The 19,417-nt window shown below is 48.5% G+C and overlaps 1 protein-coding gene across 1 annotated transcript in view; it reads left to right on the top strand.

The window, feature by feature from the left end:
* The window catches only part of GPC1 (glypican 1), a 198,868-nt gene that overhangs the window by 167,363 nt on the left and 12,088 nt on the right, over nucleotides 1-19,417 (top strand). The window contains exons 3-4 of the mRNA XM_005529607.3: nucleotides 3,966-4,357; nucleotides 19,203-19,368. Coding sequence (XP_005529664.1) covers nucleotides 3,966-4,357; nucleotides 19,203-19,368 — 558 coding nt within the window. The remainder of the gene's footprint in view (nucleotides 1-3,965; nucleotides 4,358-19,202; nucleotides 19,369-19,417) is intronic.

Genomic DNA, 19,417 nt, shown 5'->3' with positions numbered 1-19,417 from the left:
TGCTGGGCTTGGCAGTGTTGTGTCCCTCAGCTGGCAGTGCTGAGGAAGGACTCACCTGACAATGGCTCCTGGAGAAAACTTTTTGAAGGAGGGGAAGGCCAGTCATGGATTAAGTGGGTGACTCACAGAAAGGTGTCTCTGGCTAGTACTGTCAAATTCCTGCAGCCAAGAACAGCCAGGAGTTTTTCAGCACAGGCCCATGGGATGTGTAGCTGCTTTCTGGATTGTTCCACTCAGAGTGGAAGCAAATGCATCCTTTCAGAGGGAAGGGGACCTCTCAGAGCCACCTCAGCTGTGTTTCTTCCTGCAGGGATGGGAGGGCAGTGGTGTCTCCTGGAGCCAGAAGGGCTTTACAGCTGCAGCACTGGTTCCTTGAGAGCCCTTTCCCTCCATCCCTGCCACTGATGGGGTGACAAATCCCTGTGTGACAGTGCCCGAGTGCAGGTCATGGCTCGAGCCTGCTGCCAGCACAGATGTAATAAATGGAATTGATTGGTGCTAACTAAATTGTAACTGTAGTTAAAGTTGTTCTTAGAAACAATCAAGAAAAATACTCTTACAAGGCAGATGTAACCCTTTGCAGATGTTACATGTCAAAATTGAGGTACAGGATGGAGTTTAGAAGATAAATGGTGTCTCAAGACCAAAACAGCCTTGAGATGGACAAAATTAGAACGAATTTAGGCATTGGGCCTAAAGATTAGTAAATATCAGACTTATTATTAAAATTAGTGGACTTCCATAACACAAGGCTTAGTACACACATGCAAACCTGTAAGGTTATCCAAAGGACAACGAGGAAGAGGAGAAGCCTTCACCAAAAGACCCCCAAAAGAAGACTGAAGACCCCCTAACAACAAGTGGAGCATGTGCCATGAAGAAAAGTGACGTAAAGTCAGAAAAATCTGAAATAGGAGGAAACTTACAGCAAACATTAATGAGTATGTATAAGCATACAGTATATAAGTTTAGCTTGAAGTGCTTTGTTTTGTACATGAGGTGGGGTGAGAAGCCCTCCCCGTACCCCAGTAGGTTTTGCTCATGCCTTAACCATCCTTAATTAATGGCCAACTATATCCATATATATATGTAGAGATATATATCTGAATATATTTACTAAATTGTATTTTTTTATTAAATTGTATTTTTTATCAAATTGTTATTTACTAAATTGTATTTTTTTACTACATTGTATTCTTTTTTATATTACATTACTAAATCATACTCCTTTTTCCAATTTATTAAAGCATATTATCAATTAATTAGACTTGGTTGTTTGAAATAATTCCTCAATTAATTCCTTCTACATGAAATCAAGGTAGAATGGCAGGAGCCTGAACTGTGCTTCAGCAAGTTGTGTTATCCCAAGGCCCTGCATATCCTTAATTTATGACACTGGTCTAAACTCATCAGCAGGTTGGACATTAGCAGGCAGGGAGTGTTAAGGAGAACATGCAGTGGTACTGGGAGATCTCAGCTGACACTGGTCTGAGGAACAGGATAGTTGACATCCCTCTTGACAAACCTCACTTTATCCTACCTTCTGATGCTGCAAAATGGGTATTTAAATTCTCTGCCAGGTCAGCCATTCATCACAAACACGTATAGACTTAATTGCTAATTAATTTTCCCTGGCTAGTGTAGATTTTTTTCCCTCTGTGTGTGAAATCTAGAAGAACTTTGTGAGAACCAGCCACAAATGAATTGGCTGTAATCGGTGTTCCCTCACTTGGGTAGAGAAGTAACAGTTCATCAGCCCTTAATTAGCTGTGACTTTTTTGAGAGCAGTCTCCAATTTTTTGACAGTGAGATATACATCTTGTTTCTCTTGTAGCAAAACAAAGAGAGTAATTTAGCCTTGAACTGACAAATTGGGCTGTGTTTGTTGGTGTTTTCTTCCTCCTGATGGTGAGTGCAAAGCTGCATGTCGTACCTTGATTGCTGAGCAAATTGTTCAGTTGGTGTCTCTTGTCACACAGAAGAGAACACTGATTATACAATGAAAAGAGCCTGAGCTCAGTTTAATTAACTTGTGAACGGGAAACCAGCGCTGTTTGGAGTGATACATTAAGGGTAGGGAAGAGCTTTAGAGACCTCATCAGCATCAGAGAAACTTTGTATTTTGTTTCTGTTGCAGGTGAGGGCAGCATCTCCTTTAATTAATCTTTTGGGAATAGTTTTTGTCTTTTTACCCTGTCGAGAACCCTCCACTGCAAGGTCATAGGTGACTTTGATGCCCCAACACCTGACGTCTGAAGAGAGAAATCCAGTTTTAGTGGGAAAGGTGCATGATCAGTCATTTGAGAGATGGAGGGATCCCAGTAATAATGCTTGGAGATACAAACTTCCAACCCAGTCATGTTGAATGAATTTCTTCCCAAAGTACCATTGAAAACCAGTTTTTATTCAACATTCCATGTTTTTACTTTCTGCATAAGTAATTCAAATAGACCTCTGGTAAGACCTAGTTTGCTCACAATCTTTTAAAAACCAAAATCTCTTAGACCAAATTTTAACCTGTTAAACAGCACATGATAGTTGCTGGAGAAGGCCAGGCTATTAATGCTTGGTGTTGCTTTGTTAAAATAGCAGAGGAATTTTCAGTATTAGTAACCTGTGGTGCAGATGCAGAGGGTTCTTTTCACTTGTAAGGGTGTAAAACTTGTTAAGTTCTAGCTTCATTCAAGTCTGAGAAACCAATGAGAGATTATTAACACAGGAAAGCTTGTATGGCCCTTCTCAGTCAGCAAATATAAGCAAGACCCGTGAATCTGAGCTTTACTTGTTCTACAATTTTAGAGGTCTTTAATTGTACTCAGTGCCATTCCCTCAAAAAATACTTTGTTTAATAAAGCTTTGTACATGCAGTATGCATTTTTCAGGAGCTTCTCTTTCTTTTCTTATATGTCTAGCTCCGTGAAGTTGACTTGTGTACCTAAATACATGCTGTTTGATTTTAATTGAATAACAGTTTCTTTCCAACTAGAGCTTATCATGCATCACCAAAAAAAAAAAAAATAGTAATTTAAAGACTAGTTTAATCAGGTTTGCTTCAAAAAGACCCTAAAAGTACAAATGTAATTGAAATTAAAATTAGTATTTAAATTCTTTTTCCTCTCACTGACTTCAGTGATGATTAAAGTTGCTTCTGTAAATCTATTAATTGGATCAATTATTAATATTATTAATAATTAATATTAATAATCCTGCTATGAGTTCCCTAGTTGCAGTCTCAGCCTGAAGGTAGCTGGCAGTTGAGAAGGTGGAAATGCCTAAAGATGTTGGTAGGGGAGGAGTCAGATCTGTCATTCTTACCATACTGTGTGTAGCGAGGGGATCACATTTCAGTCACATCTGAGACCACTGAACCAGGGGTATAAAACCAGCCCGTTATTTATGCTGAAACTAAAGCAGGATGCACACCCAAGTAAGCCAAGGGGATGAGAACCCCAAATAATGTTTGCCTCGGTTAAAAAACACTTGGGTGCCTTGGAATCCCCAGGGAGATGTGCCTGTTCCTGGCACTGCCCCTGGACTCTGGCTGTGCCCAGAGCCAGCCTGGCTGCCACGCCAGGGATGTCCCTGGGAAGGGTTGGCACCCTTCTGGCACCCTTCATCTCACCAGGGCTTTGGAAATAACGTGTGGCAGCGTAGGGTTTGTGTGAGCAGTGCCAGTTGTGGAGAAAACTTCAGAGTGACTCTGACACCTTGTGAATTCAGAAAAGAGACCCAGCTTTGCTTCCAGCTGAGGCTGCCAGAAGGGCTGGAGAGGCCCAAACCAGGGGAAGGTGTCTTCCTTCTGTCTTCATGGCTGAGGCTCAGATCTGAGAGTGTGAGTAATGTTGGTTGGAAGAAAAGCTCTGTTAGGGCCCTTCTCTTTTCTCTTTGTGCTGCCAGATGACGCAGCCTGTTGGATTCCAGCTTGTCCGACTGATACATCACCTCTCCTTCTTCTCATCTTTCAGGTTATTTCCAGGATTTGTTGAACAAGTCAGAAAAGGCCCTTTATGACGCCTTTCCAAGCATGTACGGAGAATTGTACACTCAAAATGTGAAGGTGTTCAAGGACTTGTACAGCGAGCTGCGCCGCTACTACCGCAGCTCCAACATCAACTTGGAAGAGGCCCTCAATGAGTTCTGGACACGGCTGCTGGAGAGGCTCTTCAAGCTGCTGAACCCCCAGTACCACATCACAGACGAGTACCTGGACTGCATGGTCAAACACGCCGAGCAGCACAAACCCTTCGGGGAGGTGCCCAGAGACCTGAAGGTGAAGGCAACCCGAGCCTTCATCGCGGCGCGCTCCTACGCGCAGGGCTTCCTGGTGGGCAGCGACGTGGCCAGAAAGGTGTCTCAGGTATGCTGGGTCCTCCCTTCTCCTCCATCCTCACGTTGGCTGCAGCCACTCAACCCTGTTGGGAGGGAGGGTTATTTCCCCTTGTTTTCATTGCAAAGGAAGCAGATGCTTTCCAGTTTTTAAAAATAAACTACTCGAGGGTTACCCATCAGTGGGAGGGAGCAGCAAACCTGGATCTCTACAGGCACTGACAGCAGCACTGAGGCAGGGAGATGTAACTCACCACAAATCAGCTTTTGCCTCATTGTAACCTGTGCAGCAGTGCCAGGGAGATGTCACCCAGCCAGGCCATGAAGCCATTCTGCTGCTTGCCCAGATTGCTTGTGCTTCCCTGACATGCCTCTAAGTCACTGCTTTCCTCCGTGATGGAGATGTGCTGCAGGGTGTGCAGAGCTGGATGGCCACGAGTGTGCTGGGAATACAGGCAGAGGGATGTGTTTCAGAGGCTGGCAGCGCGATCCTGTGTCTGTTTATGTAGCCTGTCTATTTGTACAGCTTCTGTGTACAGAGAGGGGGAGTTTGTAAAGTGCATTGGGATCTTCAGGGATGAAAGGTGCTATATAAATGTAAATTAACATGACTGAATCCAGGGTTCCAGAAGGAAGGAAATTGTCTCTATTCTTTACTGCAGAAGGAGGCTTTCAGAGCCAGAAGAAAGTGATTGTCCTGAAACAAGATAGTCAGGCTTTTCACACAGGTAGCAAGGAAAAAATCCATAATAAAAAAATGGCTTGCATACCTCATGTGGAGATGGGAATCAGCAGGTGTGAGAATCAGGGTGTGATTAAACTGTGGATGTAAAAATCCAGAACCACAATTCATTTCCTCAGAAGATAACGTGTGGTGATGCGGAGCAGAGGACAGTCCCACTTAATGCAGCAAATCCAGACTTTGATCTCAGGAAGAAACATTAATGTGGTAACGGTGACAAATGCTTTAATTTATCAATGTGGGACTATAAAACTGTTCAGCTACCCAAAAGCCTTTGTACATCTCATTAACATCACACTCTTCTGACACCTAAGACAGATAAAAGAGGGGAATGATGTAATTTCAGGGGACAAAAGCAAAACACTTTTCATAAATCCTCTGAATGGCAGAGATTTCCAGCTCAATGGGCATGATCCTGCCTGTAGCTGAGATTGGTGGGTAAAACAGGCTGGCAGGGCAACTGCAGGTATGGTATCAGCCAAAGGGAAGGATCTGAGATACCAACACCTGCAGCAGATTTTTCCCCACCTTTATGTAGGCTTCTGGCCCACTGGATTTTGATTATGGTTCCCCCTTTCTGAATTTTCTCTTGAGCATCACTTATCAAACAGGATGTGGGGAACATGACAAGTCACAGATCCCCCTTTTCCCTCAGCTTCCCCCAGTCCATTCCTTCAGGATGGGGGGTTTTCTAGGAGGGTCCCAACCATTCCTCTCTCACAGGAGCCCTCCCTGGCTTTGCAGCTAACCCAGTGTGTTGCTGTTGCATGAGCCGAGTCAGAAAACCTCAGCACAGCCTTCTTGAAAACTGATTTTGTTATGAGGATCAAAACTGGCTCATTTTCCCTGTCTTCTTTACCAACTTTCGAGTTGTGGATTTACTTGTGTCAGATGGCTGTGAAGTGCTTGACTCAACCCACAACTGGTGCCCTGATACTAGTCATTTCTCATGTTGCTCTGTACTTAAAACATTAGAAGAAGGTCAGAAACTGGAATGCAACTTCCCTGTCAGCTGGTAGCAGCAGTCTTTAAAACTATCTTTTTGAGACAGAATTTCATAGCATTGGCAAGTGTTTTGCTCAGGAAGATTAGAAAGCCTGTTGAAATGAACACTTAGAAATAAATTAGCTAGCTTTGGACTTCAGGAAAATATAGACTTTATTTGCAAATCCCAGAAAAACTACGGATTTCTACTAAATCCCCTCCTGGTTTCAGCTTCTCAGACATTTCCAGGTCAGTGTATCCCCTGTATCCTGTCGCTGTTTCAGGTCCCTGTGCAGAGGCAGCGTTACTGGGCACTGAAGGGAAGGGCTGATGCTGTTTGCCAGAGTTCCTGGCTGTCTTTAAGTGGGGGAGAGCTGCCCTGAGTGAGCCACAGGCATGGATTTAATGAGATTTCTTTAATCCCCGCTGCTTCTCTGCTGTGCCCAAAGTGTGTTTTTTCCCCAGCCTTCAGCTGCCCCAATCTCAGAGGAAGCCACAGTTTCAGGCAGCCCTTGGCCAGTGGCTGGCAGGGATAGGAGCAGAAGCCACGTGTGGGAACCCCTCTGTGTCCTGCTGGGCATAAATAGTTTGAGGGCAGACGTGGAGAAAATGGCAGAAGCATTTTTCATCTTTACTGCTATCCAAGCTTTCAAGGCAAAGTCACCCTGAGAGATGCAGGCTCTGACACCAAGTCCTGAAACTTCTGATTGGTGATGGCTGCCACCGACCTGGCCTGACACAGACAGCGGTGGCAGCGCTGCCATCTGGGCTGGGAGCCGGGGTGGGGCTGGAGTGGCTCTGGCAGCTGAGGATGGATGTGCAGGCTGGCACCCTGCCCTGACACACCGTGAGGAGTTACGATGGGCCACGCCTGGGCAGCATCTCTGTGTTCATGTGCAGGTTCTGTGTTTCTGCAGCTGTGCTTTCAGCACAAATTGCAGGTTTTCATCTAAGCTGCACAATGTCAAGTGTGTTCTTCATCACCTGCATGAAGTAGCAGCTACCAAAATGGCAGCAGCCACAAAATCCCTGGTGCAGGACACTTGAAGAAGGAGCTGCCCCAGGGATGCCACCTAGTGCTGTGTGCCAGGGTGAGAGAGAACAAATAGCCCAGTTCTGTTTAGGATCCTGTTTGTTGGCTGTGAGATTGGCAGCTGCCCAAAACTAGCTCTGAGCTCCAGCATCATGTGAACAGGAGAGGGCCTTGTGCTGGTGGAGTCACTGCCTGCCAGCTGCTGCCCAGAGACCTTCTGCCCTGAGATCTTCCCTCACTGCTGCCCAGAGACTTTCCCTCACTGCTGTCCTGAGACCTTCTGTCCTGAGACCTTCTGCCCTGAGACCTTCCCTCACTGCTGTCCTGAGACCTTCTGTCCTGAGACCTTCTATCCTGAGACCTTCCCTCACTGCTGCCCAGAGACCCTCCCTCAGTGCTGCTCAGAGACCTTCCCTCACTGCTGTCCTGAGACCTTCTGTCCTGAGACCTTCTGCCCTGAGACCTTCCCTCACTGCTGCCCAGAGACTTTCCCTCACTGCTGCCCAGAGACTTTCCCTCACTGCTGTCCTGAGACCTTCTGTCCTGAGACCTTCTGTCCTGAGACCTTCTGTCCTGAGACCTTCTGCCCTGAGACCTTCTGCCCTGAGACCTTCCCTCAGTGCTGCTCAGAGACCTTCCCTCAGTGCTGTGAGCAGTTGCTGGGTGGGCTCCCTGGGAAGATGTGGTGGAATTGGACACTGCGGGGCTGGGGGGAGCAAAGCTGAGACAGAAGAAAGGGCAAGGGCTGAGAGGTAACACTTTACAAACACAAGCAGAAACCCTGAAGAGATGCAGTGTGACAGACAGCAGTGGCTGTGACCCTTCACGTGCTGCTCAGGCCCCTCGGGTCAGGTCTGGTCCCTGGGGTGACGGAGCCGTGGGGACGGGGCAGAGCTGCTCCTGTGTGCCCCAGCACACCGGGAAGGGCAGGGGATCCCAGGCTGGATCCCTGCACCCACAGACAGCGAGCAGAGCTCCCTGTGTGTGCCAAGGAGTGTCCAGAGCGCTCCAGGGGCCCTGCAGCCCTGGCAGCCTGTCCCTGGCAGCACGGAGAGCGGAGACTTAATGTTCCGTTTCCAAAAGCAGAGAGAGGAAGTAATTTGAAATGAATTTTGCTCATCAGTCAGAAAATGAGTTATTATGACAGTCTTTCCTTTGATGGGTCTTCATTGGTTCTTGTTTCTAAATTTTAAGTTTTCCCAAGGTAGTCGAGATTGATGTGAAGCGGCACCAGCTACGTAAGCAAGAAACACTTACTCAAATAATCGATTTTAATAGTTGTTTGCATTTCCTTTTCTCAGTAGATGTTCTTAAGGCTGATTCTCATTTGAGTTTGAAACAAAATATAATGATTTTCTTTATAAGCTTTTTCACTAAATCCTGTATTTCATTTTACCAATGAAAGTTGAAGTCAGCTATCAGTACATTTTTATTTAGCCAATACTGTGTTTCACAATATATTTCAGCCTTATTTTTTAAAACTTTTCTGTTAGTATAAGGTACATGGCAGCTTTCCTATTTACCATATGAGTAATTTTTAAACACATGGTGGGTCAGTGTGGGAACTGAATTCCAATTAAAAAGTCCTAAAAATAAAATTTTTAGAAATGTTTTTAATGGTTAAGTGAATGTGTTGAAGACATATGGAAAATAATGTTTATCTAAACATGCTTTACATTTCCAACAAGTCAATAACATAACAAAGACAGTATGGTCCTCATGTCCTTTAGGATTGCAGCCATTTTTCATACCCACTTTTTTCCACAGCTTGAAAGGACATATTTGACTTCTGTCTTTCAGCTTCCAGTTGCTTTTCTAGTGAAGTAGGCACAAAATTGATCTTCCTGAATTAAATGAAGATAAAATCTTCTCCCGCTTATGCTAAAACATCTCAAAAGTGAACTCAGGTCCCATGTGCTTAGTGGGACATCTCCATCCTTTCAGTGGCTGATCTTTTTGGAGAGCATCAACAGAAAGTACACATAACCATAAATAACATGTTCTTTCATTTAAAGTATTTCACTTCTGTAAAAGTACTAAGCATTTGTCTAAATTGGCCTCCTCTTGATCCTGAAAAGACAGGGTCAGTATTTGTAAACAGATGTTAGGAGAACATTGTTCCACGGCAGTGCTGAGTGGCAATACCCTCATGTCCCCATATTTGTTTCTTTGTCACTGGATGTTATCCCAGCTCAGCATTTGCAGCTGTGCAGGTTCTGCATGGCAGAGATGTGTGGGTTTGTGTCCTGCAGTTTCCAGCAGGAAGCAGCAGGTCCCAGGGGTGGAGGTGGGAGGGTGCAGGGACACAGCTCACCACAGCCAGCTACCAACAGCAGCTGATGCAGCAGGCTGGGCCTTCTCTTCATTTTTCTTCCTGTTGTTGCAAACCACTGATGAGGCTTTCCAAAAATGAGCTGGTCAGTGCCTGTGCTGGGGGTTTGTGGTACTGCAGACTCAGCATCAATTCACTCAGGGTACAAATTGCCCCAGGCACCCTTTGCAGGACTGGCTGTGCTCAGGAGCAGGGCAAGGAGGACTGAAGGCCCAGGGTGGGAACCCTGCAGTGCTTCAGACACCCCATCCTGTGAGCACCATCTGAGGCTCCAGACCAAAATAAGCTCTTGACCTTCAGGGACTGGTCCTGCAGCAGCTCCTGTTCTGGCTTTTGCCCTTGTAGCTTTGGCATGGCTGCCCAGACCAGCCCACGACTGGGTGACCTTGAAGGGTGCTGGGACTGCCCTTCCTTCCCAAGGGAAGTGTCACCTCTGCTGAAGTGCCTCATGTCCACCTGTCCCTGGCGGTTTGTATGTGAGATTGCACGGCTGAAACCATTTTAGATCTAAGTTCCAGTCAGCCCAATTTCCCCTGCAAACCCAGAAGCTTAATATCCCTTTCCCTGAGCTGGCTGTGCTCCCTGGATCATCACCCTCCCATCAGCTGCCTTCTTGCTTTAAACACCTTGGTACAGCAGCTCCTGCAGCCCCACACACACCACTGCTCCCTTCCAGCACTGCTGCATGGAAAGCTGGGGAGGGAATTTTGTAATAACATTGGAATTTGTTTGGATAGATTCAAATCAAGCTGGATGAGAAGTATGCAGTCCTGAACACATCCTTATGTATTTCACATATTACTTTCCAGTATTTCTATCCCTTATTATGTTTCAATCACAACCCTTCAGGGAAAAAAACCCATAGGTGTTCTGAATAGAATAGAAATAATGCAGCAAAATAGATATATGTCTCCCATATTTACCTGGTGGTTAAAAGTCAATTGAAGCTAGTTTTCAAAGGATTGAAAATTGTACCAGGTGGAAATACCTGTGTTAAATGAACAGAGCAGGGAATGTGTGGAATAGGCAGGTGTGGGCTTGTAGTTATTCTCCTCTGGAGGGAGAGGACATGACAGCAGTCTGTCTGTCTACATGAATCTCTCTCATTTTAATATCAGAAGGCAGTTAGGTACTAGAGAGGAATCTAAAGCCATAGATCCTCCCAGTTAGCTGTGGGTGCTGCCTCTGGAGCCATTGTCACTGCCCTCTCTAAGTGCCCTCACCACTGCCTGGTGGGAGATGGGAACAATCGAGGTTTGCCTCGACTGCCCCAGCTTTCATATTTTTTTTTTTTTTTCCCTGACTCTGCAGAATGGCCATTTGGCTGCTGGGCTGGCAGGGCTGGACCCAGGCAGTCTGTCTGGCCTCAGGCCCAACAGCAGCTCTGGTGTGCTGGAGCATGAAGGGCACAGATTTGGCATCAGCCTCCATCGTCCGTGTCCCTCCCGCAGCACAGCACCGAGCACAGCAAGGTGACAGCAGGAGGGGCTCTGAACTGTGCTGGGGTTTTCTGTGTCCTCCCTGTGCCACCAGACCCCAGCACAGTGTGCCTGTGCCCCACTCACCCCTCAGCCCTGGCAGGTTTGGGAAGGGAGACTTGATGGATCTTGAATGATGGGCTTGGCGAGGCTTAAACCTCACTGCGCTCCAAGGACTCGTGGCTGTGCATTCATGGCAGGAAGATGCAAAATAATGACTGAAGTGATTATACAATTCATTAGACTTTGAAAGAATCATATTTCTGTCAGCCCTGCAGCTGTTTCTTTTAGAGTTTCACTCTGAAAAATTGGAAAGCTTAGTTCATTTAACACACGTCAAGGTGCTAATTACATCAGGGCTGGCATAAACATGCACAAGGCAGCTGCTGACCATGTGGTGGAGGGAGCAGGGTGTGCTCCCCACAGCAGCTCCCCTGCACCAGCCGAGGGCTGGGCACACCTGCAGCTCCTGCTCCTGTCACCAGAGAAACTGGGCACTGCCTGCCCAGTGAATGGAGCAGATTTCCAGTTGCACACATGGAGGTGCAAAGAACATCACTGCCCTTCTGGGTTTTGATCATAATACTTGAGGCTCCTTCCGTGGGGATTCTGTACAAGTGAAATGTTGCCCAATGTGAAATGGCCACATTGTAGATAGCCCTGTTCACAGAGCTGGCCAGCTCCCCTATGAAACACAAACCTCTCCTCTGAGTTCTAGAAGAGAGCAAGGCTGCATTTCCCAGCCCATTCCTGGGCTGTTGGGCATCCCACAGGAAGCTCAGGAGCACTCCTCACCGCCAGCCCAGCAGGATCAGCTCCTCTTCTTGACCTGTTTTTGTAGCTGCTGTTCTTCACACTGACAACTTTATCTTGACTGTACAATTCCAGCCGAGGTATTTGGGGTAATTGGAGTGGCTTTGAATACCCACCTGCATTTCCCAGCACACACAGCCTGATCTGGGGCTTGAAGAGCTGACCTGCTTTCCCTTGGACACTGCCCCAGCAAAGGTTTTTCACAGCTGGCAGAACTTCCCTCACCTGCCTTTAGAATTCCCATGGGAAGGTGAGAAAGGGTGCCAGGAACGGCTCAGCCCATGTGGTGGTTCAGCCCCAGCCCTGGGGAGGTCTCCAGCTGTAAGTGCTCCTGCCTCCAGCTGCCCCTCTGACCTCTGAGACCTGCCTGCTGCCTGCTGGATCCAGAGCATGCCTTGGTTTGGAAACCTGAATTGCCTGATGTCACTGGGTTTAACTGGTGCTTCTGCAGGTTAGAATGGCCACTCAGATAGCAAGGCCTTCTACCTGGGAAAAGAGACCTGAGAGTCGGTGCAGGCACATTTTGACAGATATCTGACACATCTGAAGGTGGTAATTTTCACCCCAACCAACCCCACATCAGACCAAAACCACAGGTCCCAGTGCCCACCTTGGGTGTGCACTGCTCCTCGGAGATGAAGGCCAGGAAGGGAATGGGAAAGCAGCCACAGGGCAGGGACATGGTCAGTGTGGGAAACACCAACACCACACCTCAGAGAGCTCCCTGCAGGCCACCCTCACACTGCCTTGGGCAAGATTTTTAGAGGGAATGGAGCCCACAGAACATCACTTCCACCAGCAGTGTTAAGGAGCAGCTCAGCCTCCAGCAGCTGACCTGCCCTTGTCCCTTTGACAGTCTGGGGGTGTGGGGGGGTCACAGCACTCTAGCAGCCCAGAGTTTTCACCCAGGCTGGCCTCTCTCTCCATCCCCAAATCTATCCACTCTACCTAGCCCTGCTTCCCCTGGGAAGCAAGGCACAGATGGCTCACAGCAGCCTGGAGGGAATGTGCAAGGGGAGAAGGGGGGATAGGAAAAATACCAGCAAGAGTTCAACTTATTTTATTGATGTTAAATGCCTTTCAGATGTACTTAAAGGCCCCTGAAGGCTGAGGAGTCCAGTCACATTGCAACTAGGCTGCAGGTTCTCATTTGCTTTTAAGCCAGGCTTCAAAAGGAGAAAGGATTTGGGGTTGGATGATTCTTTTCTTCTTTTTTTTTTTTTTTTTTCTTTTCTTTCCTTTGTTTGAAGCCAGCACTTCAAAAGCAGCATCTGCAGCTTGGCTGCAGGCTCTGGGTGCCAGAGGAGCTGGCCATCTCCTGCTGGGCACAGAGGAGCCCTGCCACTGGCCGTGGGGTCAGTCCCATGTCTAGAAGGCATCCAGAGCCAGGCTCTGTGCCCGAGAGCAGCGGCACAGCCCAAACACGCTGCGCTGCTCTGGTAGGAGCTTGGCGCTGCCACTCTTGTAAAGATTGTCCAAGTACCTGTGGCTTCCTAAAGCTCCACTTTTCTCCAGCTCTCAGGAAGCTGGGATGGGAAGGAAGGATCATTGCTTGACCCTGTAACTCCAGGATGTGACAGAGCTGGTCCCAGCACTAATGCCTCTTCAGCTGCAGTTCCCTGAGGCCTTCCTCTCTGCATCCCACAATTCAGTCCTTCCAGACACCTTCTCAGGAAATAATTGGCTTGTATAAAGAAATGTGTTTTGGAGTGAGGAGGATTCAACAGGTTTTAGCTGTGTGTGAGTCAGATCATCACTTCCATGGTCCTTTTGTGCCCCAATACAGCTCAGGGTATTTTTGGAGGCTTTGAATATTTTCAAAGCACTAGGCATTATGGTAATGACAGAAAATGCCTTTTCTCTTTGCCCCTCTCTGTTCTTCTGTGAGACCTGTCAAACAAGGTCCTGGTTCAGAAGAGTGAAAAGCATCCCACTGTTGCAGGTTCAGCAAGGTCTGGGGTCAGGAGGAATTGCACCCCTCTTTTGCACCAAATCTTACAGTGTAAAAAGAGCTCTGCAGATCAGTGGGTGCTGCTTGGAAAATCAGCATTTAACCTGGGTAGGAGCTTCAGAACAGACCATGGTGGGGCTGAGGGGGAAGTGTTCCATGGTTCTAGCAGATGTGCTCTTGTTACCTCTGAGCATCTGTAGATGTGCAACGATGGGTAACTTGGGCTGAACATGCAAATCACAAGTTTGATTTGTTCTTCATAGGCACAGAAGAAGGATGAGAAGGTTTTTTCCTTTGTTCTGGAGAAATCTAGCCCATTTTGGCCAGAGTTCTGCTGTGTGTCCTACAGGCCCTAAAGCCCTGGCCATGCCCAGAGCTGTCAGCACTCAGCTGTCTCTGGACCTGTGCAGAGGTGTCTCATGCATTTGAGCTGAGTGCTGTCCACATCTACAAGTCATTTGTCCTCCCTATGTTTGTGCTTCAGAAAGTTTATAATTGTTTTAAAGTTATGTTTAGGTGCTGTGAAGGGTAACTTCACTCTCCTGAAGTGCAAAGGGGGAGAGAGTTGGTGACTTCTTTTTATCCTCAAGCCTCCTGTGTTTCTGTGATTCTCTGCTTGGAAAGCATATGTTAATAAAGTACATGGCAGGAGCTTTTTTTTATTACTATTATTTTTGTTAGAAGCCTTTCACACTGAATGTTTTCTAAATTGGCTGGGGGGTGGCAAGGAACCCAGTTAGTGCCTAATCCTCCAGCCCATCCTCTCAGCAAATGGTTTGTGAAAGTCATTAATTTCACTGTAATTGATTTAAACCTTGCTCAGGAGGAGGAAAAAATTAAGGAAACCAATGCCACACTGAATAGAGAATTATGTGTTCTCAATTTTCTGTCAAATTATCTCCACACGTGCCCTTTCTGTGCTGGCTGCTGAGCAAACACTGTGCCAGGGAGTCCCTCAGCAAATCCCAGCTCACAGAACCTGCGAGGAGCTGCAGCACCAGGGCAGGAGGCAGGAGAGCCTGCAAAGGTCTTTGCCTCCAGCAATTCACATCTGCTTGGGAGGCTCCACCAACAAAACATGGGCACACGAGGCTTTGGAAAGTGGCCATGGAAAAGCACAGAGCTGGACCTGCTGCCAGCCTCCTTGAAATGGCAGTGCTTGTGGTGGAACAGGGCTTTCTATGAGGCAGCCACCTGTTCCACTTGCATTACCTCACTGCTACTACTGTTATCCCCAGCTGTAAAGTAGTTTTAATTAAAATTATTTATTGCTCGATAAGATTTGTCCCCTATTTTGGGTGTATCTTAGAAGATAACATTTTTCCCTTATCACTTCATCACTGGGCTTACACTTCAAAGGACTGTACCCGTGGATGTCACTGTGATCAGAATAGACTGTGGATTTTAGCTGAGCAGTGACGTACAATCAATGTATTTTTAAGCTGAGCTTAGCTTTATTTTGCATTTTTATTTATACCTCTGACAACTGAATGAGTGCCCTGGCTCCAAGCCATATCTCTCAATAATAATGTTGTTTTTTTTTCAGATTCTTGGGATATGGCTTCTCCACTGTATTGTGCATGTTCTCTTGACGTCTTAATGCGGTTTCTAGGTCACTGAGCTAAGAAAAGACTATAGGTGCCACTAAAGCCTCCTTAAAGGAGAACCAGCCACAGGCAGGGCCAGGTTTATGGTACTTAGAGAAATCAATTATTGTCATGCACTGCCTTCACACTTGTGCCAGTTCAGTTAAAGATGAAGCAGTTCTGTCAGGTTTCAGTCCATCTGCAGGACTTCTCATGCTCCTGCCCTCGGACCACCTGTGGTGAATGGATGTTGCTCCTGGATCCATCAGTTGTTGCAGGCCTGTGCTGGACAGATGTTGGGCAGGGGGTAACTCAGTGTTTCAGGTTCCTTTGATGGCTGAGGGAAAGCAGAAGCACTGGGAGGTGAAGGTGTCTCAGTGTGCAGGTGAGGGTCAGTCTTGCCTTTGCCAGCCTGGAGAAACTGCTTCACTCCCACAAGGGAACTCATCTGAAGGGAGCTGCCAGGGAGGGAGGGTGTGTGTGTCCCCACAGCTCCAGCCCGAGGAGCTCCTCTCCCCAGTGCCACTGCTGGAGCTGGCTGTGCCCTAGAGATCAGGAGAAAGGACAGCTGCAGTGCTGCCCTGCTTGTCTTGGTAGATCCATATCCTGGGAGGGAAGCTCAACCCCTCTGAACTGGGGCTGGGGTTCTCCTGTGTGGCTACAGTATTGATGAAAAAAACCTGTAAGCTAACTTCAGCAAACTATTCCATGAGCACACAGAGATGTTTGAAGGACTCTGTTACTTAATATGCTGCAAGTGCCCCAAAGAGAAGGTGCAGGATCAGGGCTGGGAGTGGTTCTGGTAGCCCCAGGCCCTCACTCTCTTCTGCCCTGTGTGGAGCAGTCATCCATGGGCTGGGTGGAACAGTGAGAAACTGAGGTCTGGCCAAGCAAAACACAGAAAAAATACTCAGTGTGATTCCTCTTCCTGCTCTCTTATCCTTCTTTTTCTCAGTTCACCTCTGCAGCCTGCCTGTGCCAAAGGACTGCTGCTGCCAGCAGGAGCGGCTGGAAGTCATTCTCTGGGGAAAGGGAGTGGAGCCTGGTGTCATGCACCTGCAAAAATTAATATTTATCCTTTCTGCCAAGAGATTAGGCTGAACACTTGGCACCTGCCAGGTTCAGCAGAGCAATGGCTGGTGATGGATGGTCACCTGCTTGTCTTCAGAGAGAGGCTGTGGGGCAGGGAGCAGGGGCCAGGCTCCCCACTTCTGGGGCAGTGGGACACTCCACTGTCCTCCAGCAGACAAAGCCCCTTGTGAGAGTGACAGACACAGTGCACACACAGCTCCCTCTGGCATCCAGAAACATTCCTTACTGAGGTGCAGAAGTACTTTTGATTTATATTTTATTCCACACTCTCAGGAGTTGAAACTGAGCCTCAGGCGCCGTTGTTGCCTGCACTCACTGCCCCAAGGCAGGTGGCAGCATCCCAAAGGAGCTGCACAGGCATGGACATGGGTGGTGTGGCTGGTGATGGCCAGTGTGGCTGGTGACAGTGTGGCTGGTGACAGTGGCAGGAGGACAGAAGGCAGCTCTCTGCAGCACAGGGCCTTGGAGATATTTTTCTGAGCCAAAATCTGTCTCTTGCTTCTTTCAGTGGTTCCCAGGGTGTCAGTAGCTTTGTGTCCTTGCTCCTGGTGGCTGTCCTCTCTGCCTGGAGGTGCTGGCCCACACCACTTCAGGGGTGCTTCCTGCAGACAACGCTGTGCTCCTGTTTTCCTGAGCATTTCAGCTCCCTCCATTCCAAAAGTCTGCACAGTACAACCAGGGATGTGTGTGGGTAAAGGCAGATGGTTCCCCTCAGTGCTGTGGGGAGTCCCAGGTTTCAGGACTTGCCTGTGGCACAGGTGGCACTTTGTGGGAGGTGTTGGAGGTGCCAGTGCTCCGTGGCCACAGCTGGATAGGCTGGGTGAGCAGTGATGGGCTGTGCCAGGAAAGCACAGGGGCCAGGTTGTGTTCAGGAGCTGATGGCCTGTGCAGGCTGCAAGATTGGGCTGTCAGTGTCACCATATAATCCATGATGGTGATTGCTCTGCCTGGGGAAGGGGAGCTCACGGCTCCTTTCCCATCTGCACCCCTGCTTTTTGTGGGAGTGCTCTGCTTTCAGGAGCTACAGCCTGTGCTAGCATGCACCCTGCTCTTACCTGGTGTCTTTTCAGCCACTATTCAGCCATGATTATTTAAACCCTGAGGTGAAAAATTACCAGCTCCTTTGTCTGCCTGTTCCCGTGCCTTGTTGCATTGCTGAGGCAGTGGTGGTTTCACTGTTTCTCCTGTGATGAAGTGTGCGGTATCCAGCCTCCATCTCCTGGTGGCTCAACCACATGGCAGCCGAGCTCTGCCTGCAGGAGCTGGCCCAGGACAGCCAGAGCTGGCCCAGCAAGCTCAGGGAAGCTCTGGGGTGTGGGGGTTCCTGCCAGGCTCAGCCCCTCTGCTCACAGTGGTAATCACAGGATAACCCACTGTCACCTCAGGGCTTCTTTGGGCTGCCAGGCCAGGGAAGCAGGCTCTGTTTGGGTTCTCTCTCTCTCTAAAACTTACAAATTTTTGCCCTCATTCTGAAGAAGGTTCTCACAAGGTTATTTCAGTGCATTCCTGCCCAGTGAAGCCTCAGCACCATCCAGTATCTGTTTTCCAAGGTTTTCTGGAAGCAAGGTGCTGCCACACAGGCAGTGTCAGGAGGAGGAAGCTTAGGGATTTTCTCTGATACAATCTCTGATACTGGGCTCAGCATGTTCACACTCTCCCAAGGGTACCTGAGAACTGAATCTTTCTGGAGTCCCCCAGAAGGCCACGTTCAAAGTATTTTTCACAATTACTAAAGAGAGTTCTCAGCATTGCAGCTGCAGCTGGAGGCCCAGGGATTTTTCCTTTCAAGATTCGCCCCTTTTGTCGCTTTTCTCCCCTCTGGGCTCCTAGTGAGTGCCAAGCATCTGGAACCAAGGGAGACTTCATACAGACATTCATTTTCTCTTTTGTCAATGATTTTAAAAGATTTACAAGGGAATTGAAAATGGACCTGAGCAAAGACAGAAAATGACCACAAAAGAGAAAAGACAACAAGACAGGGGAACATGGAACTCTGCCAGCATCCCTGCAGGGGCTGCCAGGCTGTTATTCACCCTTCAGTGCACTGCAGCCCTTGCCCACGGCAGCTGGGGAGACACTGGCCCATGGCTGATGGGCTGGGGGGACACTGCTGTGCTGCTGAGGTGTGGCCCTGCTCTGAGCTCTGCACCTGCACTGGCTCTGTGCTTGCAGGACCAGGGTGGTTTGATTAAAGGTGGCAAAGCCACCTCCAGAGTCAGCCCTGCAAAGAACAAGCTGCATGTGCAGGGCCTGTGAGCTGCTGGCATGGTGTGAAGTGCTCACAGAGAGCAATCACTTCCCAGTGTCAAATGCTCTCAATTGCCCACAATTTTGGAACTGTGCAAGTCTCCCCCCAGACTATTCTTTGCAAAGATGCCAGCTGGGAAGGTTCTGTGTCCAGGGCCGTACTGTGTGTCCCCTGCAGGGAGCTGGAGGTGCAGTTTGTGTGCTGTGTCTGCAGGACAGTGGCAGCAGACCCTGCAGAAGGGACATGGTGGTGGCACTGATGGCAGAGGCTCCAGGGGCGCCCATGCACCATGGCAGGGTCCAGGTTACAGCAGGTGGACAGCTTGAGATGTCCTTGTGGCCACCAGACCTGGCTAGAAGGGGCATGGTGCTCACAGACAGGTATTTCCCAGAGCATGAGTGAGGAACTGGAGGCTGCCCCAGAGTCCTGTCCCTCCAACAGCGAGGAAGAGTGGGGGAAGGAGGGGCAGTGAGAGGGACAGTGGCTTTTCCTGGTCCATGTGCCTAGGGTTGTATGCTGCCTCTCAGATCACAGCAAGCTTCTTCACCCCAGGGAAGAGGGGAGTTCACCCACATCCCCCTGAGCAGCCTGTGCCTGACTGTGCCCTGTCCCCCCAGGTGTCCCTCAGCCACGAGTGCACCCGTGCCATCATGAAGCTGACGTACTGCCCGCACTGCCGGGGCATGTCCAGCGTGAAGCCGTGCAACAACTACTGCCTGAACGTCGTGAAGGGCTGCCTGGCCAACCAGGCTGACCTCAACACCGAGTGGAAGTACCTGATGGGTAAGATGGCCTTCCTCTGCTGCAGCACAGCTGCCTCTCACTCTTGGAC

This window comes from Pseudopodoces humilis, chromosome 11 (assembly GCF_049639895.1).
Source record: "Pseudopodoces humilis isolate 2021_Gansu_Grassland_sample_001 chromosome 11, ASM4963989v1, whole genome shotgun sequence".
Classification (NCBI taxonomy): Eukaryota; Metazoa; Chordata; class Aves; order Passeriformes; family Paridae; genus Pseudopodoces; species Pseudopodoces humilis.
This window is presented reverse-complemented; position numbering and strand designations above follow the sequence as displayed.